This window comes from Anas acuta, chromosome 13 (assembly GCF_963932015.1).
Source record: "Anas acuta chromosome 13, bAnaAcu1.1, whole genome shotgun sequence".
NCBI classification, from domain to species: Eukaryota; Metazoa; Chordata; class Aves; order Anseriformes; family Anatidae; genus Anas; species Anas acuta.
The window spans coordinates 5,428,413-5,443,627 of NC_088991.1; the positions used below are offsets into that span (position 1 = coordinate 5,428,413).

At 49.6% G+C, this 15,215-nt stretch overlaps 1 protein-coding gene across 19 annotated transcripts in view; it reads right to left on the reverse strand.

Annotated features, from left to right (window-relative positions):
- ARHGEF9 (Cdc42 guanine nucleotide exchange factor 9) overlaps positions 1-15,215 on the reverse strand; it is a 171,648-nt gene that overhangs the window by 48,589 nt on the left and 107,844 nt on the right. For 17 of the 19 annotated variants that reach the window (XM_068696576.1, XM_068696577.1, XM_068696575.1 and 14 more), the window contains 2 exons: positions 11,285-11,464; positions 1,242-1,433 (listed from right to left, as the gene is read on the reverse strand). In XM_068696576.1, coding sequence (XP_068552677.1) covers positions 1,242-1,433; positions 11,285-11,464 — 372 coding nt within the window. The remainder of the gene's footprint in view (positions 1-1,241; positions 1,434-11,284; positions 11,465-15,215) is intronic. The other 2 variants (XM_068696573.1, XM_068696579.1) reach the window with 2 other exon arrangements.

Here is a 15,215-nt window from a genome sequence, read left to right on the forward strand (position 1 = left end):
ACATATTGGGCATATCGTTGGGTGCTGTAAATCAGTGTTACTCTGCGGATGTCACTGAAACTCTACCTATCTGCACCTCCGGAGAAGCTGATTTAGCAGCAGCCCAGTGACACGACTGGCAAATGCAAGTTCAGATTTATTTTGTTGTTCAACACAAAAGTGCAAATGCAGGAAAAGAAACACCACGTGGAAAAGTTCCTGCAGTTCTTCCCTTCTTCAGCGCAAAGCCCTCTGACTGAAATAGCACGCTGAAATTAAGCTCATTTGTTTCCAGATTGAAATCCCAAGATTCTTCCATATTTGAACAGCATCACAGAGGTTTTTTTGGATGGCTGCTCTGCCTTGTCAATAGAAAAGTGGCAAGTATGAAGGGAGGATGAAGACATTTGCTAAGCAGTATTCACAAAGGGCTTCAGCACATTGGCTCTGGGAAGAGAGAGCCCAGGCTCACAGCCCCCTAAACACTCCGAGGGACGAGCTGAAAGCCCTGGACCTTGATTTTAGTGCTAAGGAACTTCTGCCTCTCCGTAAGAAGGATGCACAGTGCCCGAGCTGTCCCACAGCACGCTCTGACAGAGCTGCACGGTCCCCTTCCCAAACACCCCACGCACTTCAGGCACAGCTTGGGGCCCCGAGGCTGCAGGCCAGTCAGGAGCTGGGGGCGTTAATTGGACGTAATGAGGAAGAACCAAGTGGAGGATGTGAGGGGGCAGTCATCAACGTGCATTTGCTTGCAGTTTCCCTTGCACTATGCAAATGTAATGTACCTCATTTCCCACGGTGAGATCATTCTGCTCACTGGAAGAGAAGGCAAATGGAAGCCCCCCCGAGCAAGGGGAAATTGTGAACCCAATGTGAAAGACACAGGTGGAATGGCTAACTGATTGCTTTAATTACAACCTAATTTCCTTAGCCACAAGTTCAAAAGTAGACGGCGATGGGTTTTAATTAAGAGAAATGCTTGAAAGATCTCAACCTCATAATTTTTCAGTCAAAGTGATACAGAAAAAAAGATCAGAAAATTGTATTTTTGGTTAATACGACCTAAAGCTAATTAGCAGCTCCAGTAGAAAATACTCAGAAGTATCAATACTTATTGACGGATGCTGCTCCTCAATTACACACACTCCTAATAAACACAGTGCGACTTTTCCCCCATCACCCCAGGGCAAACTCAGTCCTCAGCTCTCAGCAGCCCATCGTGCGTCCTGCGGGGTCCCCAGTGCCACAACCCCACGTACCTCGCAGATGTCCTTGAGGTGCTTGATGTAGTGGCGCTCCGTGTTCATGATCTCGTTGATGACGTTGGCTCTCATCTGGTCTCGGTTTTGGACGGTCCGGCCGAGGCAGAGGCAGTCGGCGTTGGGATCCAAGTGGCCGTTCTGCACGTCGCTGGTTCCCTCCTCCACGCCATCTTCTTGATTCACCCAGAGCTGTGAGGGGGAGAGGGGAGAGCAACAAGCTTAATCGTAAATCCATCAGGAAGCCAGCGGAGGAAGAGAGGCTGGGTGATGGTAATCGTGATCGTATGATGGTACGGCCTGGGACCTTTCCAGCTGACTGATTTACGAAGGACGAGACATGGCTGGGTCAGAAATCTGAATGAATCTGAACATCGGCTCAGGCTCACTGGGTTGCGGCACTGAGGTTTCTGCAAACTTCCCAGGCCAGGATTTGTGAATGAGCATTGATTTTCATTTCACAGCAGCTTTCCCCATCATTTCACATGAAGAGCCATTCTCGCTCAGGCAAACGCCCTGCCTCAGCATCCTGAGATTATGATCCCACCCTGCGCTGAGCTCAGACGGGGCCGTTCCTTGGCAGAATAAATCTCCGAATGGGTCTGAGGGCAGGTTTGGACTGGGAGCCCAGCACACCCCTGGGCACTGAACCCTTCGAATCGCAGTGAATTGCTGAATGTGATGAAAAAAAGGATCTCTGCCTTTTCAGCACACTGAATTTCCATCCCCAAATACAAACATCCATTGAACCTGTGAGCTAAAAGCTAGCGCTGACTCCTCGTCTCTGTCTTTGAGCGTAGCATATGGATCAAATGCTTCCCTTTGTTATCTCTTCCCCAAAATAAAATCTGCTTAAAGTGACTCTTACAAACTCAAATTGGGCTCAGCACAGTTTGTAAATGAACATTACATAAAGGCTAAAACACAGAAATAGTGCTGGCTTACAAATATCATCTCCGTTGTTATATAAACGAAGCAAGTTTTCGTCTTGGCATTTAAAGACCAAAATACCAGAGACCTTGAAACACAAAAATACATCTACCTGTAAACAGCGAAACCGTCCCCACAGACAGGCACAAGGGAAACAAGCCGCAGAGTTAGCCGGATCTTTTCTTCTTCTTTTGACTGTTAACAGTTTTTAGGAATTTCCCATTTTTCAGCTTAATTCCCATTTTAAACACCTTCATTGTGTGCCTGTGCAGACTGTGTTCCTGCAAATTAGTAAAGGGGAAAAAAAAACTAGCCCTTCCCACGCTCCTTCCCTGTTTTCCTAACCAATTATTATGTTTAGCTAAGCCACATCGCCCCTTATTACAGCTCCCACATTTTGTCTTCCTACAGTGAGCCGCACAGGCCAAGAAGCCGAGGTGTTTGCAGAAAACACATCTCGAGCAGAATGTTAATGATGCCATTAACTTACGAAAGACAAAAAAAAAAGCTATAAAAAGCCTGACTGTTCACCCGGGTCGTGTTTGTGCCATGTCCAGGAGCTACCAGGGACTTTGCACGTGGGGCGTGATGGTGACAAGATGAGCAGGGGCCACGTCCTGCCTGCTCTGTCCACCTGGGACCTCGTCCTGCCCATGGGACAGCCTTTCAGCAACCCCCAGCCTTCGGACCTTTCCCCAGGACAGCCCAGCCAGGCGTCAGTTTAATGTCCCGTGTGACAGGGCAGAAGCTGGCAGCTCTGGTTTTCCGCGCCTGGATGAGCCCCAGGGGAAGAGGAGCACCACGACACCGGGCGCGGAGGCACCCAGGGTGTCCAAAAAAAAAAAAAACTTTGTAAAAGGGGAAAAAAAACCTTGAAAGCAGGAATCCTACAGGTTTTGAAGCTCGCAGGCAAACAGCAAGCTTGCAAACTTGGACGGTTTGTGAAAGCTGCAGGATTTGGTACGCCGGTTGGGTAGTGTGGGAGCACTCCCCGCTTCCACATCTGGGAATCTCAAGAGTCCTGCTTTTTTCTTAATGAAATTTTTGCTCTTTCCTGTTAGGATTCGTGTTCCCAAAAGGAAAAAAAATATACCGCTGCAGTCTGGATGACTCTTGTTTTGGCTTAACAGCAAACGAAACAACTTTACTGGGATGGGAGGAAGCCCGACGTGCCTTCCACCTGCGCTCTCCAGCCCCAGCTGCAGGAAGGACTAATCCCACAGCGCTGTGCAAACACGCCGGCTTTTTGTCTTAACCTCTCGAGTTCTCCCCAGCTCAAGCAAGAATCCTTCTTGCAGGGGATTATTTGAAGTTTGGAGCGTGCCTCACAGCGGACGAGGCACATTCCCAGCTCTGCTGCTGACCTTGGGCCAATCGCTTCTATCAGCTAAGGCTCTCCACATCTACAAACGGGGACGAGCTGCCTTACCTGGGACATCTTGGGAATATTCCTGAGGTTTGTAGACTTTACGAAGGGGAGGCATAGGGAAGCTTTTGCACAGTTTGAAGCATGGACCTAAACGCATCACCGTGGGCTCACCACACTCATCCATGAGCGACCGCTCGGCAGAGGGACCTTTGGCTGCTTTTACACCTTCAGCTTTGGGGTTTATGCAGCTCCCACATCCTCTCGTGCTTGCCCCAAGGAGTAGCTGGGCTGTGTTTGGGCAGGGAAAATTAACCTGGGACCCCCCCAAGCCCCCGGCGGGCAGATCCTCTCTGCTTCACCGACCTGCTGGCTCAAACCCCGAGCTGCTGCGCTGCAGGCGACAGCAAGGGGCAGGAGGCAAACTGGGGGTGACACAATTTTTTCCTGGTAACTTAGTAAATGTCACACCGAGTCGATCCAGACCATACTGCTCAGGTTCCTATTTTAGCTCAGTGCATGGTCGCCGGTAGGCAGGGGGCTTTTTGGCTGGGATTTAGCCACATGCAGCTCTCCTGAAACGCCTGACCCTCCTCTGCTGCGAGCAGCCCTGAGATGGCACTAATGGAGCCAAGGCTCTCCTCTCTCCAAGCTATTTTCCAACGTGTGCTGGACACCAAGGCGCAGATTTACCTGCCTCCCAGTGAAAATGGGTCTGTTTTCTAAAAGGAACTTCAAAACTCTGGTTTTCCCTCAGTCTTACCTCATCTGCTCACTCTTCCCTGCTCCAGGGGGGTGGCTGCCCCCCTTCCCACAGAGAGGAGCTGGGGATTCAGGTCCCCGGCAGCCTGTCACCTCAATTAGATCTCCAGAAGCCTCTCCAGGCTCCTGTCCTCCCCTCCTCAGCAATTAGGGGCAGTGGCTTGGAGCAGGGGGATACCAGCCTGGATTACTGCATTCAACAGCACCTATTTTTTAGGGGAAAAATAGTGAAAATAACAGCTGTTGAGCAAGCATCAACAACCCTACAATAACAAATCAGCCTTCGGTGCCTTTTTTAACACTTCTGCAATGCAAAAAAGCACAGTCTCTGAAATAATACAGCACTGTGCAGGCCTCCCCCACACTGCTGAAGAGGTTCAACGTGGAAAAAAAAAAAAAAAAGAAGAAGAACGCTGCCAAGAGAACCATTTCAAACTCTGCGTATTGAGAATTAATTAAAAGGAACCATCAAAAAGTGCAGGAAAAAATCAAGTCGCATAATGCCAGTCCTAAGTGGTATTTCACACGGGAAGGCCACCTGAGGTGTGGGGAAGAACAGGCTTATCACGAGGCTCGCAGTCCCCAACTGCAAACTCAACCCTGATTAGGAAGTCATGACCAGGAGCAATTGGCAGAGGCAGATAAAAGTAAAATAGCCCAATAAAAAAAAAAGCCCCGTTTGCCTAAGGACACGGTTCCAGGAGCCAGGGAGAGCTGATCGCTTCATTGTGCTGCTTAATATTGGATGGGATTTATACAAAATCTGTAGGAAGGTGATTTATCAATTTGCAGCCATACCTAAATGGTGCAGAAAATCACCAAACGGCACCGTTCCCACATTAGCTGACCTGTAATTACTACACATCTAGCCTGCCGAACGCACTCGCTGTATAGAGGACATTTTACTTGAATAGGCACTGCGGGCTGATAGTCTCATAATAAGCAGAAAGCATGCTAAAACAAACATTTTAGCAGCCATCTGGATTATTAATCTCCTTCCGCTGGAGATTCACAAGGACAGAACTAGCAGATAATGTGCCATCCTGGATTCTAGCTCACAATTAAATCATGTGTCACGTTAATGATACAGGCAGATCCTTCCAGAGAGCTGTTACCAACCCGTGGCATCTCCGCTTACCAGTGACTTCCACAACAAGTACCAGTGCACACAGCCTGGCACCGAGTGGTGGTGTAAATCCTACAGCTGGAGGTGAATGTGTGAGGCTGCAGTGACCCTACAGAAATCAGGACCGTCTCACCCACCTCTCTGTGCTGCCCGGGCTCCGCAGAGCTGCTGTGCTTTGCCCTCTCTCCTTCCTCCCGTGAGCTGGTGCTGTGCCCTTGTTTTCAGCCACGCGTGCTGTACTTGCTATATGCGTGCTCTGCTGGGCTCTGCACTGGATTAGCAATTTCACTTGCTCGTTTATAACCAAATGAAGCCATGGTGCAGAGCTTTGCACAGGTCAAACAACGGAGAACATCAGTCTGCACATCACCCCAGCAGTCGGGGCATGGCCTCTCTGGGCCGTTAGGGAAAAGCAGCCTTCTCCCTGCATCCCACCCAGGATGAGGAATAGGACTCTTGGCCCCAAAAGGAAAGGCAGCTGAAGCCTGAGTTCTTTTTCCTCCTGTGGTGCTACTGCTGTTCTTCCTCTGCAGTCTGGCTCTAGCCTCCCTGCCCTTTGCCTCCCTGCAGCACACGAGCTCTTTGGTACCTTCTCTTTCCCCCTGCAACTCTCCAGCTTCAGCAAATCCACTTCAGCTCTTCCTCTTCCCCCTAAAACTCTCCATTGCCGGCCTCAGAAGTTCCCTTTATGCAAAGGGAAGAAATATCTTTCACTCATTTCTGGAAAAGGAAAAAGCAACAGACTCTACACGGCCAGCTTCGGGCTCCGTGCCCCTGAAAAACAGCTCGTGTGAGGCAGGGCCCCGGTGCCTGCCTGTGAACCTCCGGGGACCCGACAGATGCTGAGCTGTCTGAGTGGCGTTCGTTGCCATGCTGATGGCAGCTGCAATTAGCACAGGCAGTGTTTGGATGCTAAAATGCTGCTTGACTTTATAAAAAAACAAAAAATACAACACCACGCAATTTGTCTGCAGCGCATCCTGTCGCTGCGCAGCGCTGCTCACGCCGTGCGTGATACCTCCACCAGAAGCTATTTTAGTGCCGGATTTGCCACAGGAGAATAAAACCTGCTTCACGAGGCACTGGCTCTGCAGCAGGCACTGCAGCACACACCAGTGTATTTGGGCAACAGGTGAACGCCGTCCTCTTTTCCCTGGGAATCCTCCCCGAGCTGCCACTTGCCGAGGAAACGCGACCGCAACGACTGCAGCGGGCTGCGAGGCACGGCAGCGACGGGCGGCTCTAGCAAGGGACCTGCACACACAGCCAGGATGATTTTAGGGGGGGAACAACACCTGCAAGAGAGAGGAGTCCCAGCCCCTACGAGCACAAGCCAAACCGCCTGCCAAATAAAGAGGCCTGGGGTGTAGAGCGTCCTAAAAAGTGCCTTAAAGTGCTTACACCAATTTATCCAGCACGCCTCCTAGAGCAGTACAAAATGAAGTGGGTCACAGGCAGCGTTACGGCAGGAAAATCGGTCTCAAATCACAACGCTTAGGGAAACCTCAGCAATGGCCAGAGCGGAGATGGAGCCTCGCAGCACTCCTGCACTTCTCCCTCGTAAGGGACCACGAGGGATTACAGCCGCGGCAGGACTGCTGCCCCTCGGCTCACAGCACCCCAGCAGTCACGAGGCTCTCCAAGAAGCTGCAGTAAAACCTCCCCAAGCCCACGTTTGCTCTTTAGCTTAGCTCGGTAAATGTAGGGAAGAGCCACCACTGCTGAAGTGCGAGGAAATAGATTCTGGAAACTCGGTCTGCCTCTTGGTATCCAAAGAGATTAAGGGGAGCTTTGTAACAAAATCAATCCCCTTCTCTGGCCGGGATAGGTGCCTTCTGCTGTGTCTGTCTCCAGGGAAAGATTTCACAGCAGTTTGAATCAGTAAGGTTCAGTTTTAGGTTTTATTGCCAGTGGAAATACAGCAGGGCCCAAACGGGATGCCCTCTCGTTTCATGTGTCTGAAGTGTTGGGATCTCACCCCAGCCATTTTGGAGCCGTGATGTTGGGCTCTGCAACCAAAGCTTTGTTTTGAGACTTAATTTTCTGAAGGAGACCTTGAGGTGCAGCAACTGATGGATCCATTTGCAGTCCTGGGGTATTGTTCTGCGCTGTGAATTCCTCTCCACAAATCCTAAGCCTATTTTTTGAGCTCACACATGGGCGTAGCAGTATGCAAAACCACGTCAGCCCCAGAGCACGCGAAGACAGCCCAAGGGTGCACCATCCAAAAGGAAGGAAAGAGCAACAAGCAATATCACTGCTACAAGCATATGAAATCCTATTTAAACTTCCCACTGCGTTTTCCAGCTGCACCTCCCACCCTCTCAGCCCCCTAAAAGTAGACAGGACGTTCAGGACATTCACCATTGCTTACTAAGCTCCAGACCTGACTTCTCCTACGTTTGGCTTTTTCTCTTCCCAGAAAAGCATTGCTTTATCATCCCATTTCTCCTTTAAAGCTCTTGTGCTCCCAAAGCTTTGCGGCTTCCCTCTCTCCTCCTTTCTCCCAGCCAAGTCTCCAGCTAAGAGGATAACTGCAGGCCCTGAGCACAGAGACAGCAATTCCCATAGGTGCAGGCGATTCAAATGCAGCATTTGTTTGCAGCCCCCCACCCCCAAACCCTGCATGCAGAAGCAGCCAAGGGAATCAGCAGGTTGCTGTTTTCCTCTGCACATGCAAATGTGAATTCTGCCTGCTATGAGATTTTGTGAGTGCCAAATCCTGTGCCAAAGATTTTCATGTGATCTGGCTGGAGAGCAAGAAGCGTCAGACATCTCATTGCAAACTAGGCTTTCCAGCCCGGTTTTGTAAGCAGAAGTCATCCAAATGACTTTTAGAGGAATCTGGCTTTGCAATCATCTTCTACTGTACCCCATGTTCTTACCTATGAGTGACCTGTAGTCTAAAACATCCTGAAATTAATCCTGCTCGGTTTTATACCCGTCTGGTCTGTCCTGTCATTCCTTCCTCTAGCTGCATTTGATCCTCTGCTGTGCAACGTGCTGTTCCCTTTTCCTCCTCCTCTTGTATAAATGAAATAGAGATATAAAGGAAAGCAAATATTTTTCTTGTGCAAGTAAAACTAGAGCCACCCAGCCTAAATCGGGCAGCTTTCTGTTACCGTGTCAAAAAAGCAGAGCTCAAAGTACAACAGAAAAAAAATAAGCAGCCTCCTCGTTATGATCAGATCAATAAGAAATACAAGAAAAAAACATCGAGGGGAAAGCCAAGTGAAAACGTTTCAGGTTAACCAGTCCTCGACAGGACCCCGTAGGAGCATAAACCTGGTCCTGCAAGCAGAAGAGGGGTTACGGGTACCTGCCCTAACGACCCCACGGCTTTGCAGGCATCTGGCTCAAATCTCTCTCCTTGTAAGTAAGGTGGAAGGGGAGGGGTGGGGGGGGAAGGAACGAGCAAGAATAGAAATGAAGAGGCAAGCGAGCGACCTCCACCAGCGGAGGAGAGAAGATGACAGCCCAAACGCAGTCGTTTTCTCAGCACAGGACACAGCAAGCGGGGCGCTGCGTGGAGAAGGCAGCTCCGTTCTGCAAACCCGAGTGGCAAATTTCCCCCTCCAGCCTCCCCTGCAGAGCTGCGAACAAACTGTGCCAGAACTCCGCTTGCGTATTTTTTGAAATGCCTGGTGCTTATTTTTAAATATTAATTACCGTTTGTGACAACAGAACCCGGCAGTCTCCCCCTTTGGGAGCACATCCCTCAGTCCCAGGGCAGGTGTCTGGGCTCAGCCCGCGCCGAACCAGAGCCCCACAGACGGAATAACTGTGTGATGGACGGGCTGAGTTTGTTGGAGTAAGGTCAAGCTGAGTTTGTTGGAGTAAGGTCAAGCTGTGGGGTTGTGATGTTAGACAAAACGGGCAAGAAACCTGCCTGGAAAGGCCATCGCGATCCTAAGCACCACGGTTCATCCCAGGATGTTTTTCAGACATCTTTCCCTGCGTATCACAGTCTCAGATTCATTGACTCCTCTCCTTTGTTTTTCCAAAATCACCCTCCCAGTGCAGGGAGTGATGGAAAGTTCAGCCAAGCCAAGCGATCCATGGGTTTTGGCCTTAGAGTAAATGGACTTGTTTGTTTAGTTGTTTTGTGATTTTTTGGTGATTTTTTTTTTTAGAAAGCTGGGCAGTGCAAAACAAGGCTGTTATTAAACCTGCCATGAGCAGTACACTTACGACACTGCACAAAAACGCACATTAAATCTTTTCCCCGGAATCACAAACAAAACAGCCCTGGCAAATGCTCTGAAAAAGTTAAACTGGCCCAGAATATTTCGGTCTCCAAGTCAAACAAAAAGAATCAGACGGATTTTTCTAAGGCAGCTTTCCCAGCGAGGAACACAGATGAGATGTGCTTGCAACACCCATGAGAATATTTTCCCCAATGAGATTATCATCTTGATCACACCTCCTCCAAATCCATTTACCAAGCTCATTATCTCCACTGGGTGCAGGGTCAGACTCGCAGTGCCCTATTCAACAAAATACTGAAGATTATTTGTTATTCTGGGGGTTGTGCCAAGCTTTCTTATTCAGGGAGCCCAGGCTCCAGTTTCAATCCCTCACCTCTCGTTGCTCTCAGCACTGGCCAGACCTAGGAGGGACAGGAGAGATAAAAACAAGCACCATGGGGGAAAACAAAATCGTGCACTGGGGATTGGAAGAATGCAGAAGCAAGCAAAGACCTGTGTTCATCGGTGGTCATCATGCATCACTAGGAAACACCAGGTTGTAGATTTTTAACTCCACCTTCCTAATCCTTATGGCTATCGCCCAGATGATGAGATCTAATCAAACAGGGATCCTGATGATGCAGGATTGCCCGAGAGAGGAAGGATTCAGAGGGAGGGTAAGGCAGGCAGAGAACCAAAGGAAGCACGGTGGCTCTTTAAGATGCGGCACTGTCTTCCTTGTATGTTTCAGAGAAAAGTCTTCCCCTCAATGGAGCTTGTCAAATTGCCCAGGAGGCTCAAAGCAAAGATTCATCTTTCAGACAATTGCACAAGGCAAAAGAAATCTTCATTTTTGAACCATATCCCCTAAGCTCCTAAAGGAATTAAATCTCTATCGAACCCTCTGTAAAAGGGAGAGGAAAAGGAGGTGCACAAGGTCCGTGGTGATGTCTTGACTCCCCAGGGAAGTTTGAGAGAGCCCTAATAATGTTACAGGAGCTGACAATACCTAAAAGGGCATCTGCTTGTGCTTTTGCTTTCTTAAGACATACTGAGTAAAAAAATAAAATAAAAAAATCAAGTGCTTGAATCCTTATTTGGGAAAGGCCAGGCCGCCAGTGGAGATGGCGGGGTGCAGCAAAACCTGCTTCAGTAGAAAAAGAGACAAGCCAAATTATTCCCTGCCCACTTAAAAGAATAACCAGAACTGCTCACAGACTAATTAGCAAAGACATTTTACATTCAAAGCAGCTGAGGAATCAGAACACAGCACTGCTTGTGGAAAGGGGGGAGCTGACCCCTCCCTGCGAGCTCTCCTCAATGCAGGTCGCCCATAGCCCCCCAAAATCACCTACTCACAGCCTGCACAATACTTAACTGGTTTTCCAAGAAGAAATGCTTCAGGAAAGAGGCTACAGCATGTTCAGGCACACAAGCAAAGGCGTTCCGCATCCCAAAAGCATAAAGAAGAGCCAACACCTCTCCAAGCCTCCCTCTACCCCAGCCTCACTTCTTGCAAAGCCTTCTCTGCTCCCCATTTTTCACACAGAAAACACAGACATGGAAAACAAGCACAGTGGCAACAAAGACAAAAAGCAGGTCGGATCATGGACCATTTCAAGCAACGACGGCAGCAAATCACCGAAGCAGTAAGAAAAAAAGAGTTATTCACCCTTACAAAACTGGCGGGAAACCATCCTTCTTCATCATCAATCTGACCCCACCACCAGTCCTTGTTGGAAGCATCAAGAACCTTGATAACGTCTCCTGCTTTAAATGCCAACTCCCGGTTGGCCATGGTGACGTGATCCCATACTGCCTCAGCACGTACAGTAGAACCACCACTGATCAGCTGTGGAGAGAGAAAACCAACAGTCAATACAGGCCCGGTTCCCCCAAACATGCACATGCACAGAAGCAGCAGCACAGCAGAGAAGCGCTCAGCCAGCGTAAAACTTTTTCCTCCGTTCCGATCCGCAAGAGTTTCGCCGTCACATGAAGGAATAGCAAGATAGAAACCTGATAAAATCGCTCCTCAGAGCACCGCACGGCTCCTGACCATGCCACACAAGCGAGCACGTGTGCAGATGCTCGGTGACTCTCGGATCCTGGCCCTGAACATATAAAAAGCAACTCTGGAGCCGCAGTTACGAGCATGAGCACCTGTTATCACGGTACGTGGCTGTCAGGTAGAAGTCAGCCCCAAACCAGATCAATGGTGTCCTGCAAAGGAGATTGAGCTGCAGTTCAAGTTGGCTCAGGGAAAGGGTACAACCGGAGGTTTTTCATGCAAAACCAGGCACAGCTTTCAAATAAATGTATTTAGAATGCCTTTTTTTTTTTTTTTTTTTGAAACAAAAGGAAGTTTAGTGTGCACCTAGCACTGGTGATGCACTGCCCCCCCCTTGCTTTTGACATCTTCAGGCTGCCGGCAGAGCAGGGGGCACGGCGGCACCCTGCTGGGCTGTGGCAGGCCGAAGGCAGCCCACCAGAGCCGTGTCCTCCGTCTGCTGTCCTCACCTACCCAACACGGTCACTCCAGAGCTGGCCAGCGGCACGGCGATGCCCCAACCAGCTCCCGTTTTCATTACGAGCCACCCAGTTTTACAGCAACTCCCGCTGAATGCCTGCAGGAAGGACACGACTGAACACTGGTGCTTGTGCATCCACCAGATAAATCATCCATCCATGCCTGGGACACCCGCTGCTCCTCAGGACGATCGTCATCTCTCTTTTAACAGAATAATGAATTGTGTTTACGTTTCACCCGCTGCAGGAATTGGGCACCGAAGGGTCAGAGTGCCCCAGCTAAATCCAGACTTCCCCCACACGCTCCCTGGCTTGTCAGAGCCATCCTGAGCCACGCTCATTAATTCTGCCGCCTGAGATGCACCCGATGTGCGCTTGGGCTCGCCTCCAAAGCAGAATTGCGGCTCAACAAAGAGCGAGCTCGGCTCTGCAACCATCACAGCCCTTCCACATGGCAGGACTTTAAGAGGCACGGATATCCTTTCAATTTCGGCAAGCAACACAAAGCATAAAAACAACGCCCCGTCACAGCGGTTATGTAAGCACAGAGGCTCTGGGAATGGTTGGAAAGCTCTTAACGGCACTTCTGTAAGTTCAGCTTATAAAAATGCCTGCTAACAAGCACCTGCACGGTGAGAACTTGCAGGAAACCTTTTGGCACTGCTGCAGAGCTCTCAGCATAAATGCGTAAGAGCACTGGAGTCCCTATGGGCGATTCAGTCAACAGATTAAAGGACCTGATTTACAGTTTTCCTTGAACTGATGTTTCCTTTAAGGAATCAAGCTTCTTGGGTTTGTGACAATTGCGGTTTCAGCTCTTCAATTATTAGAGGCAGCTTACATAAAAAAGCAGTATCTAAGTGAGACAAACCTGACACTTGGTGCCTTTCATCCTCAAAAGCCAAGATTTATCTAGTCAGCAGATTTCTCTCGTCTCAGCAGTGAGGTGAAACAACATTCTGCCCACCTCCATTTTGACAAATTGTCCTTTCAAATTCAAATTGAGCTGCAAACAAAACATGGCTCCCCCATAAAGGACTCGCTACATACAAGCCTTACCGGATAACAAGACAGAAAACAAAAGCACAGGGTAAGAACGAGCTCTCACGTTAGAGTCAAGCAATGGCCAGGATGTGCTGAGCTTATTGCAGAAGGCGTCTGATGTATTTGTGGGGATTCAGCTCGTGTTTGATACACTGGGAGCTGAAGTCAGACAGTGTAGGACCAGCCCTGGGCCCTCACGTAGCAGAAGGGCAGCTGCATCTGGAAAAATAAGTTACCAAGACTGATTTCTGACTCCAATGCAACAACCCAACGTGCAACCCAGGCAGAGATGTGTTTCGGTGCTTCCTTAGAGCCCTGCATTGCTCTGCACCAAGGTTTCCAGACACCTCCATGAGGATGAACCAGGTAAAAGCAAAGAAACCCAAGAGAGATCTGGGAGGAATGACAGACCTCACAGAAAAAACAAAAAAACTCTCGATATATTCAAGGCCTGTTAACAATCACCCGTTCCTGCACCAGGACTGAGCTCTTCTCCTTCACCAGCATTTCCCTTTTGGGGAAAGACCCCACACCTCCCTGCCCCCCGTGGCTGCCTCCCACCAGGAGCTCACTGTGACCCTGCACTCAGCTCAGCTGACTAAATAAGATGCATTCTCTTTCTCTAGAAACTCAGTTGTCTTCTCAAAAAGTAAATGAGGCTGGCTTGACACTCATTCCCTTTGTTAATGCCACTGGGTATTTTAGTCCGTTTTTCACTGCGGATGAACCGGGAGCAGAGCTATTACGCAGAAGCCGCTTTCCTGCTTTTTCTGCTTCATTTCACACAGACTTCGCTGCCACTTCACACGCAGGCAGATCTGGGCACGAGCTGCCACCAAAACGTCACTGAAACCAAACTTCAGAGGGACTCAAGAGCCTCCTAGCCTACTTTACAAAGCGCATTTCCAAGCCTGAGGCACAAAATCCGGGCTCGGAGGAGCGCAGAGGCCAGCGGCAGGGCTGGGAATGCCGGGGAGCGAGCTCGGCCGGTGCCTGTGGTCAGCACAGATCTGAAGGGGACGGCAGGAGCTGGAGTGGCTTTGCGAGGAGTTTCTTGACAGAAAGAGAAAAAAAGGCTGAAAGCTCTTTGTTTTCTCTTCCTGGTGTCACTGGAGAAGAAAGGCGCCCTCAGCTGCTCCCCTCCAGCCCCGGTCCGTGTCCTCAGCCCAGAGCGGGGATGCGCTTGCCAGGGAGCTGGCGAGCGAGCCTCACCCTTCCAAAACACAAAGACAGCTCAGCCTGCAATAAAAGGACAGCGCTGGGAAGGCAGAATTTGAATTCCGGCCATCACACGTGCTGGGTCCATTGAGAGAACGTCAGAGCCTAAAATTAAAAGGTCTGGTTTTTATTCTGCAAGGCATCTGGCTGCATCCGTGGAGCCGTCTGGCTATTTCAGGGCAGGGTTACAGTGACAGAACCTGACATCTGCAGCAGCAAGAGAAGATGAACAAGAGAAAGGTCAGGACAAAATTCTGAGAAAATTCAACGTAGGAACTCTTCATTCCAGAAAATTCCTACCTCTTGGTTCCAAATCTAGGTCCTAACGCTGTGGCCAGGCATACCCAGCCAAAGACACTGCATGGGACTCATCTCCCATACTTTCAGATGTCCACCATACAGCATCGGAGATGGTAATCTGGGCTCTGTTATAAGCAGCAAAGAGAAAGAAACACATCTGGAGCGTAATTCATCTCAGCTCTTTCAGTTGCCTACCTTTGAGTGAGGTGAATCATGCCCCAGAAATGGCTGCTGCTCTCTGTGGGGTAATGCACACGTTTACATTTCCAACGCCTTAACGTTCAGCCCGTCTGCAACCTGGCCATTGCTAAAAAGTGGTGAGCAAAAGCTGGATTAAAGAACGATGATCACCGGTGGCATAGCCAAAGACTTCAGCCACGCTCTCCCAGCCACACCAGTTTCCTCCTTGCTGTTTGTGGCGAAGAAAAAACCCTCAGTGGGCAGACAACCAGAGATCAACTGAAGGGATGTTCATGAGGGACAGGAAGAAGGGAAAAAAGAGAAGGCTGTAA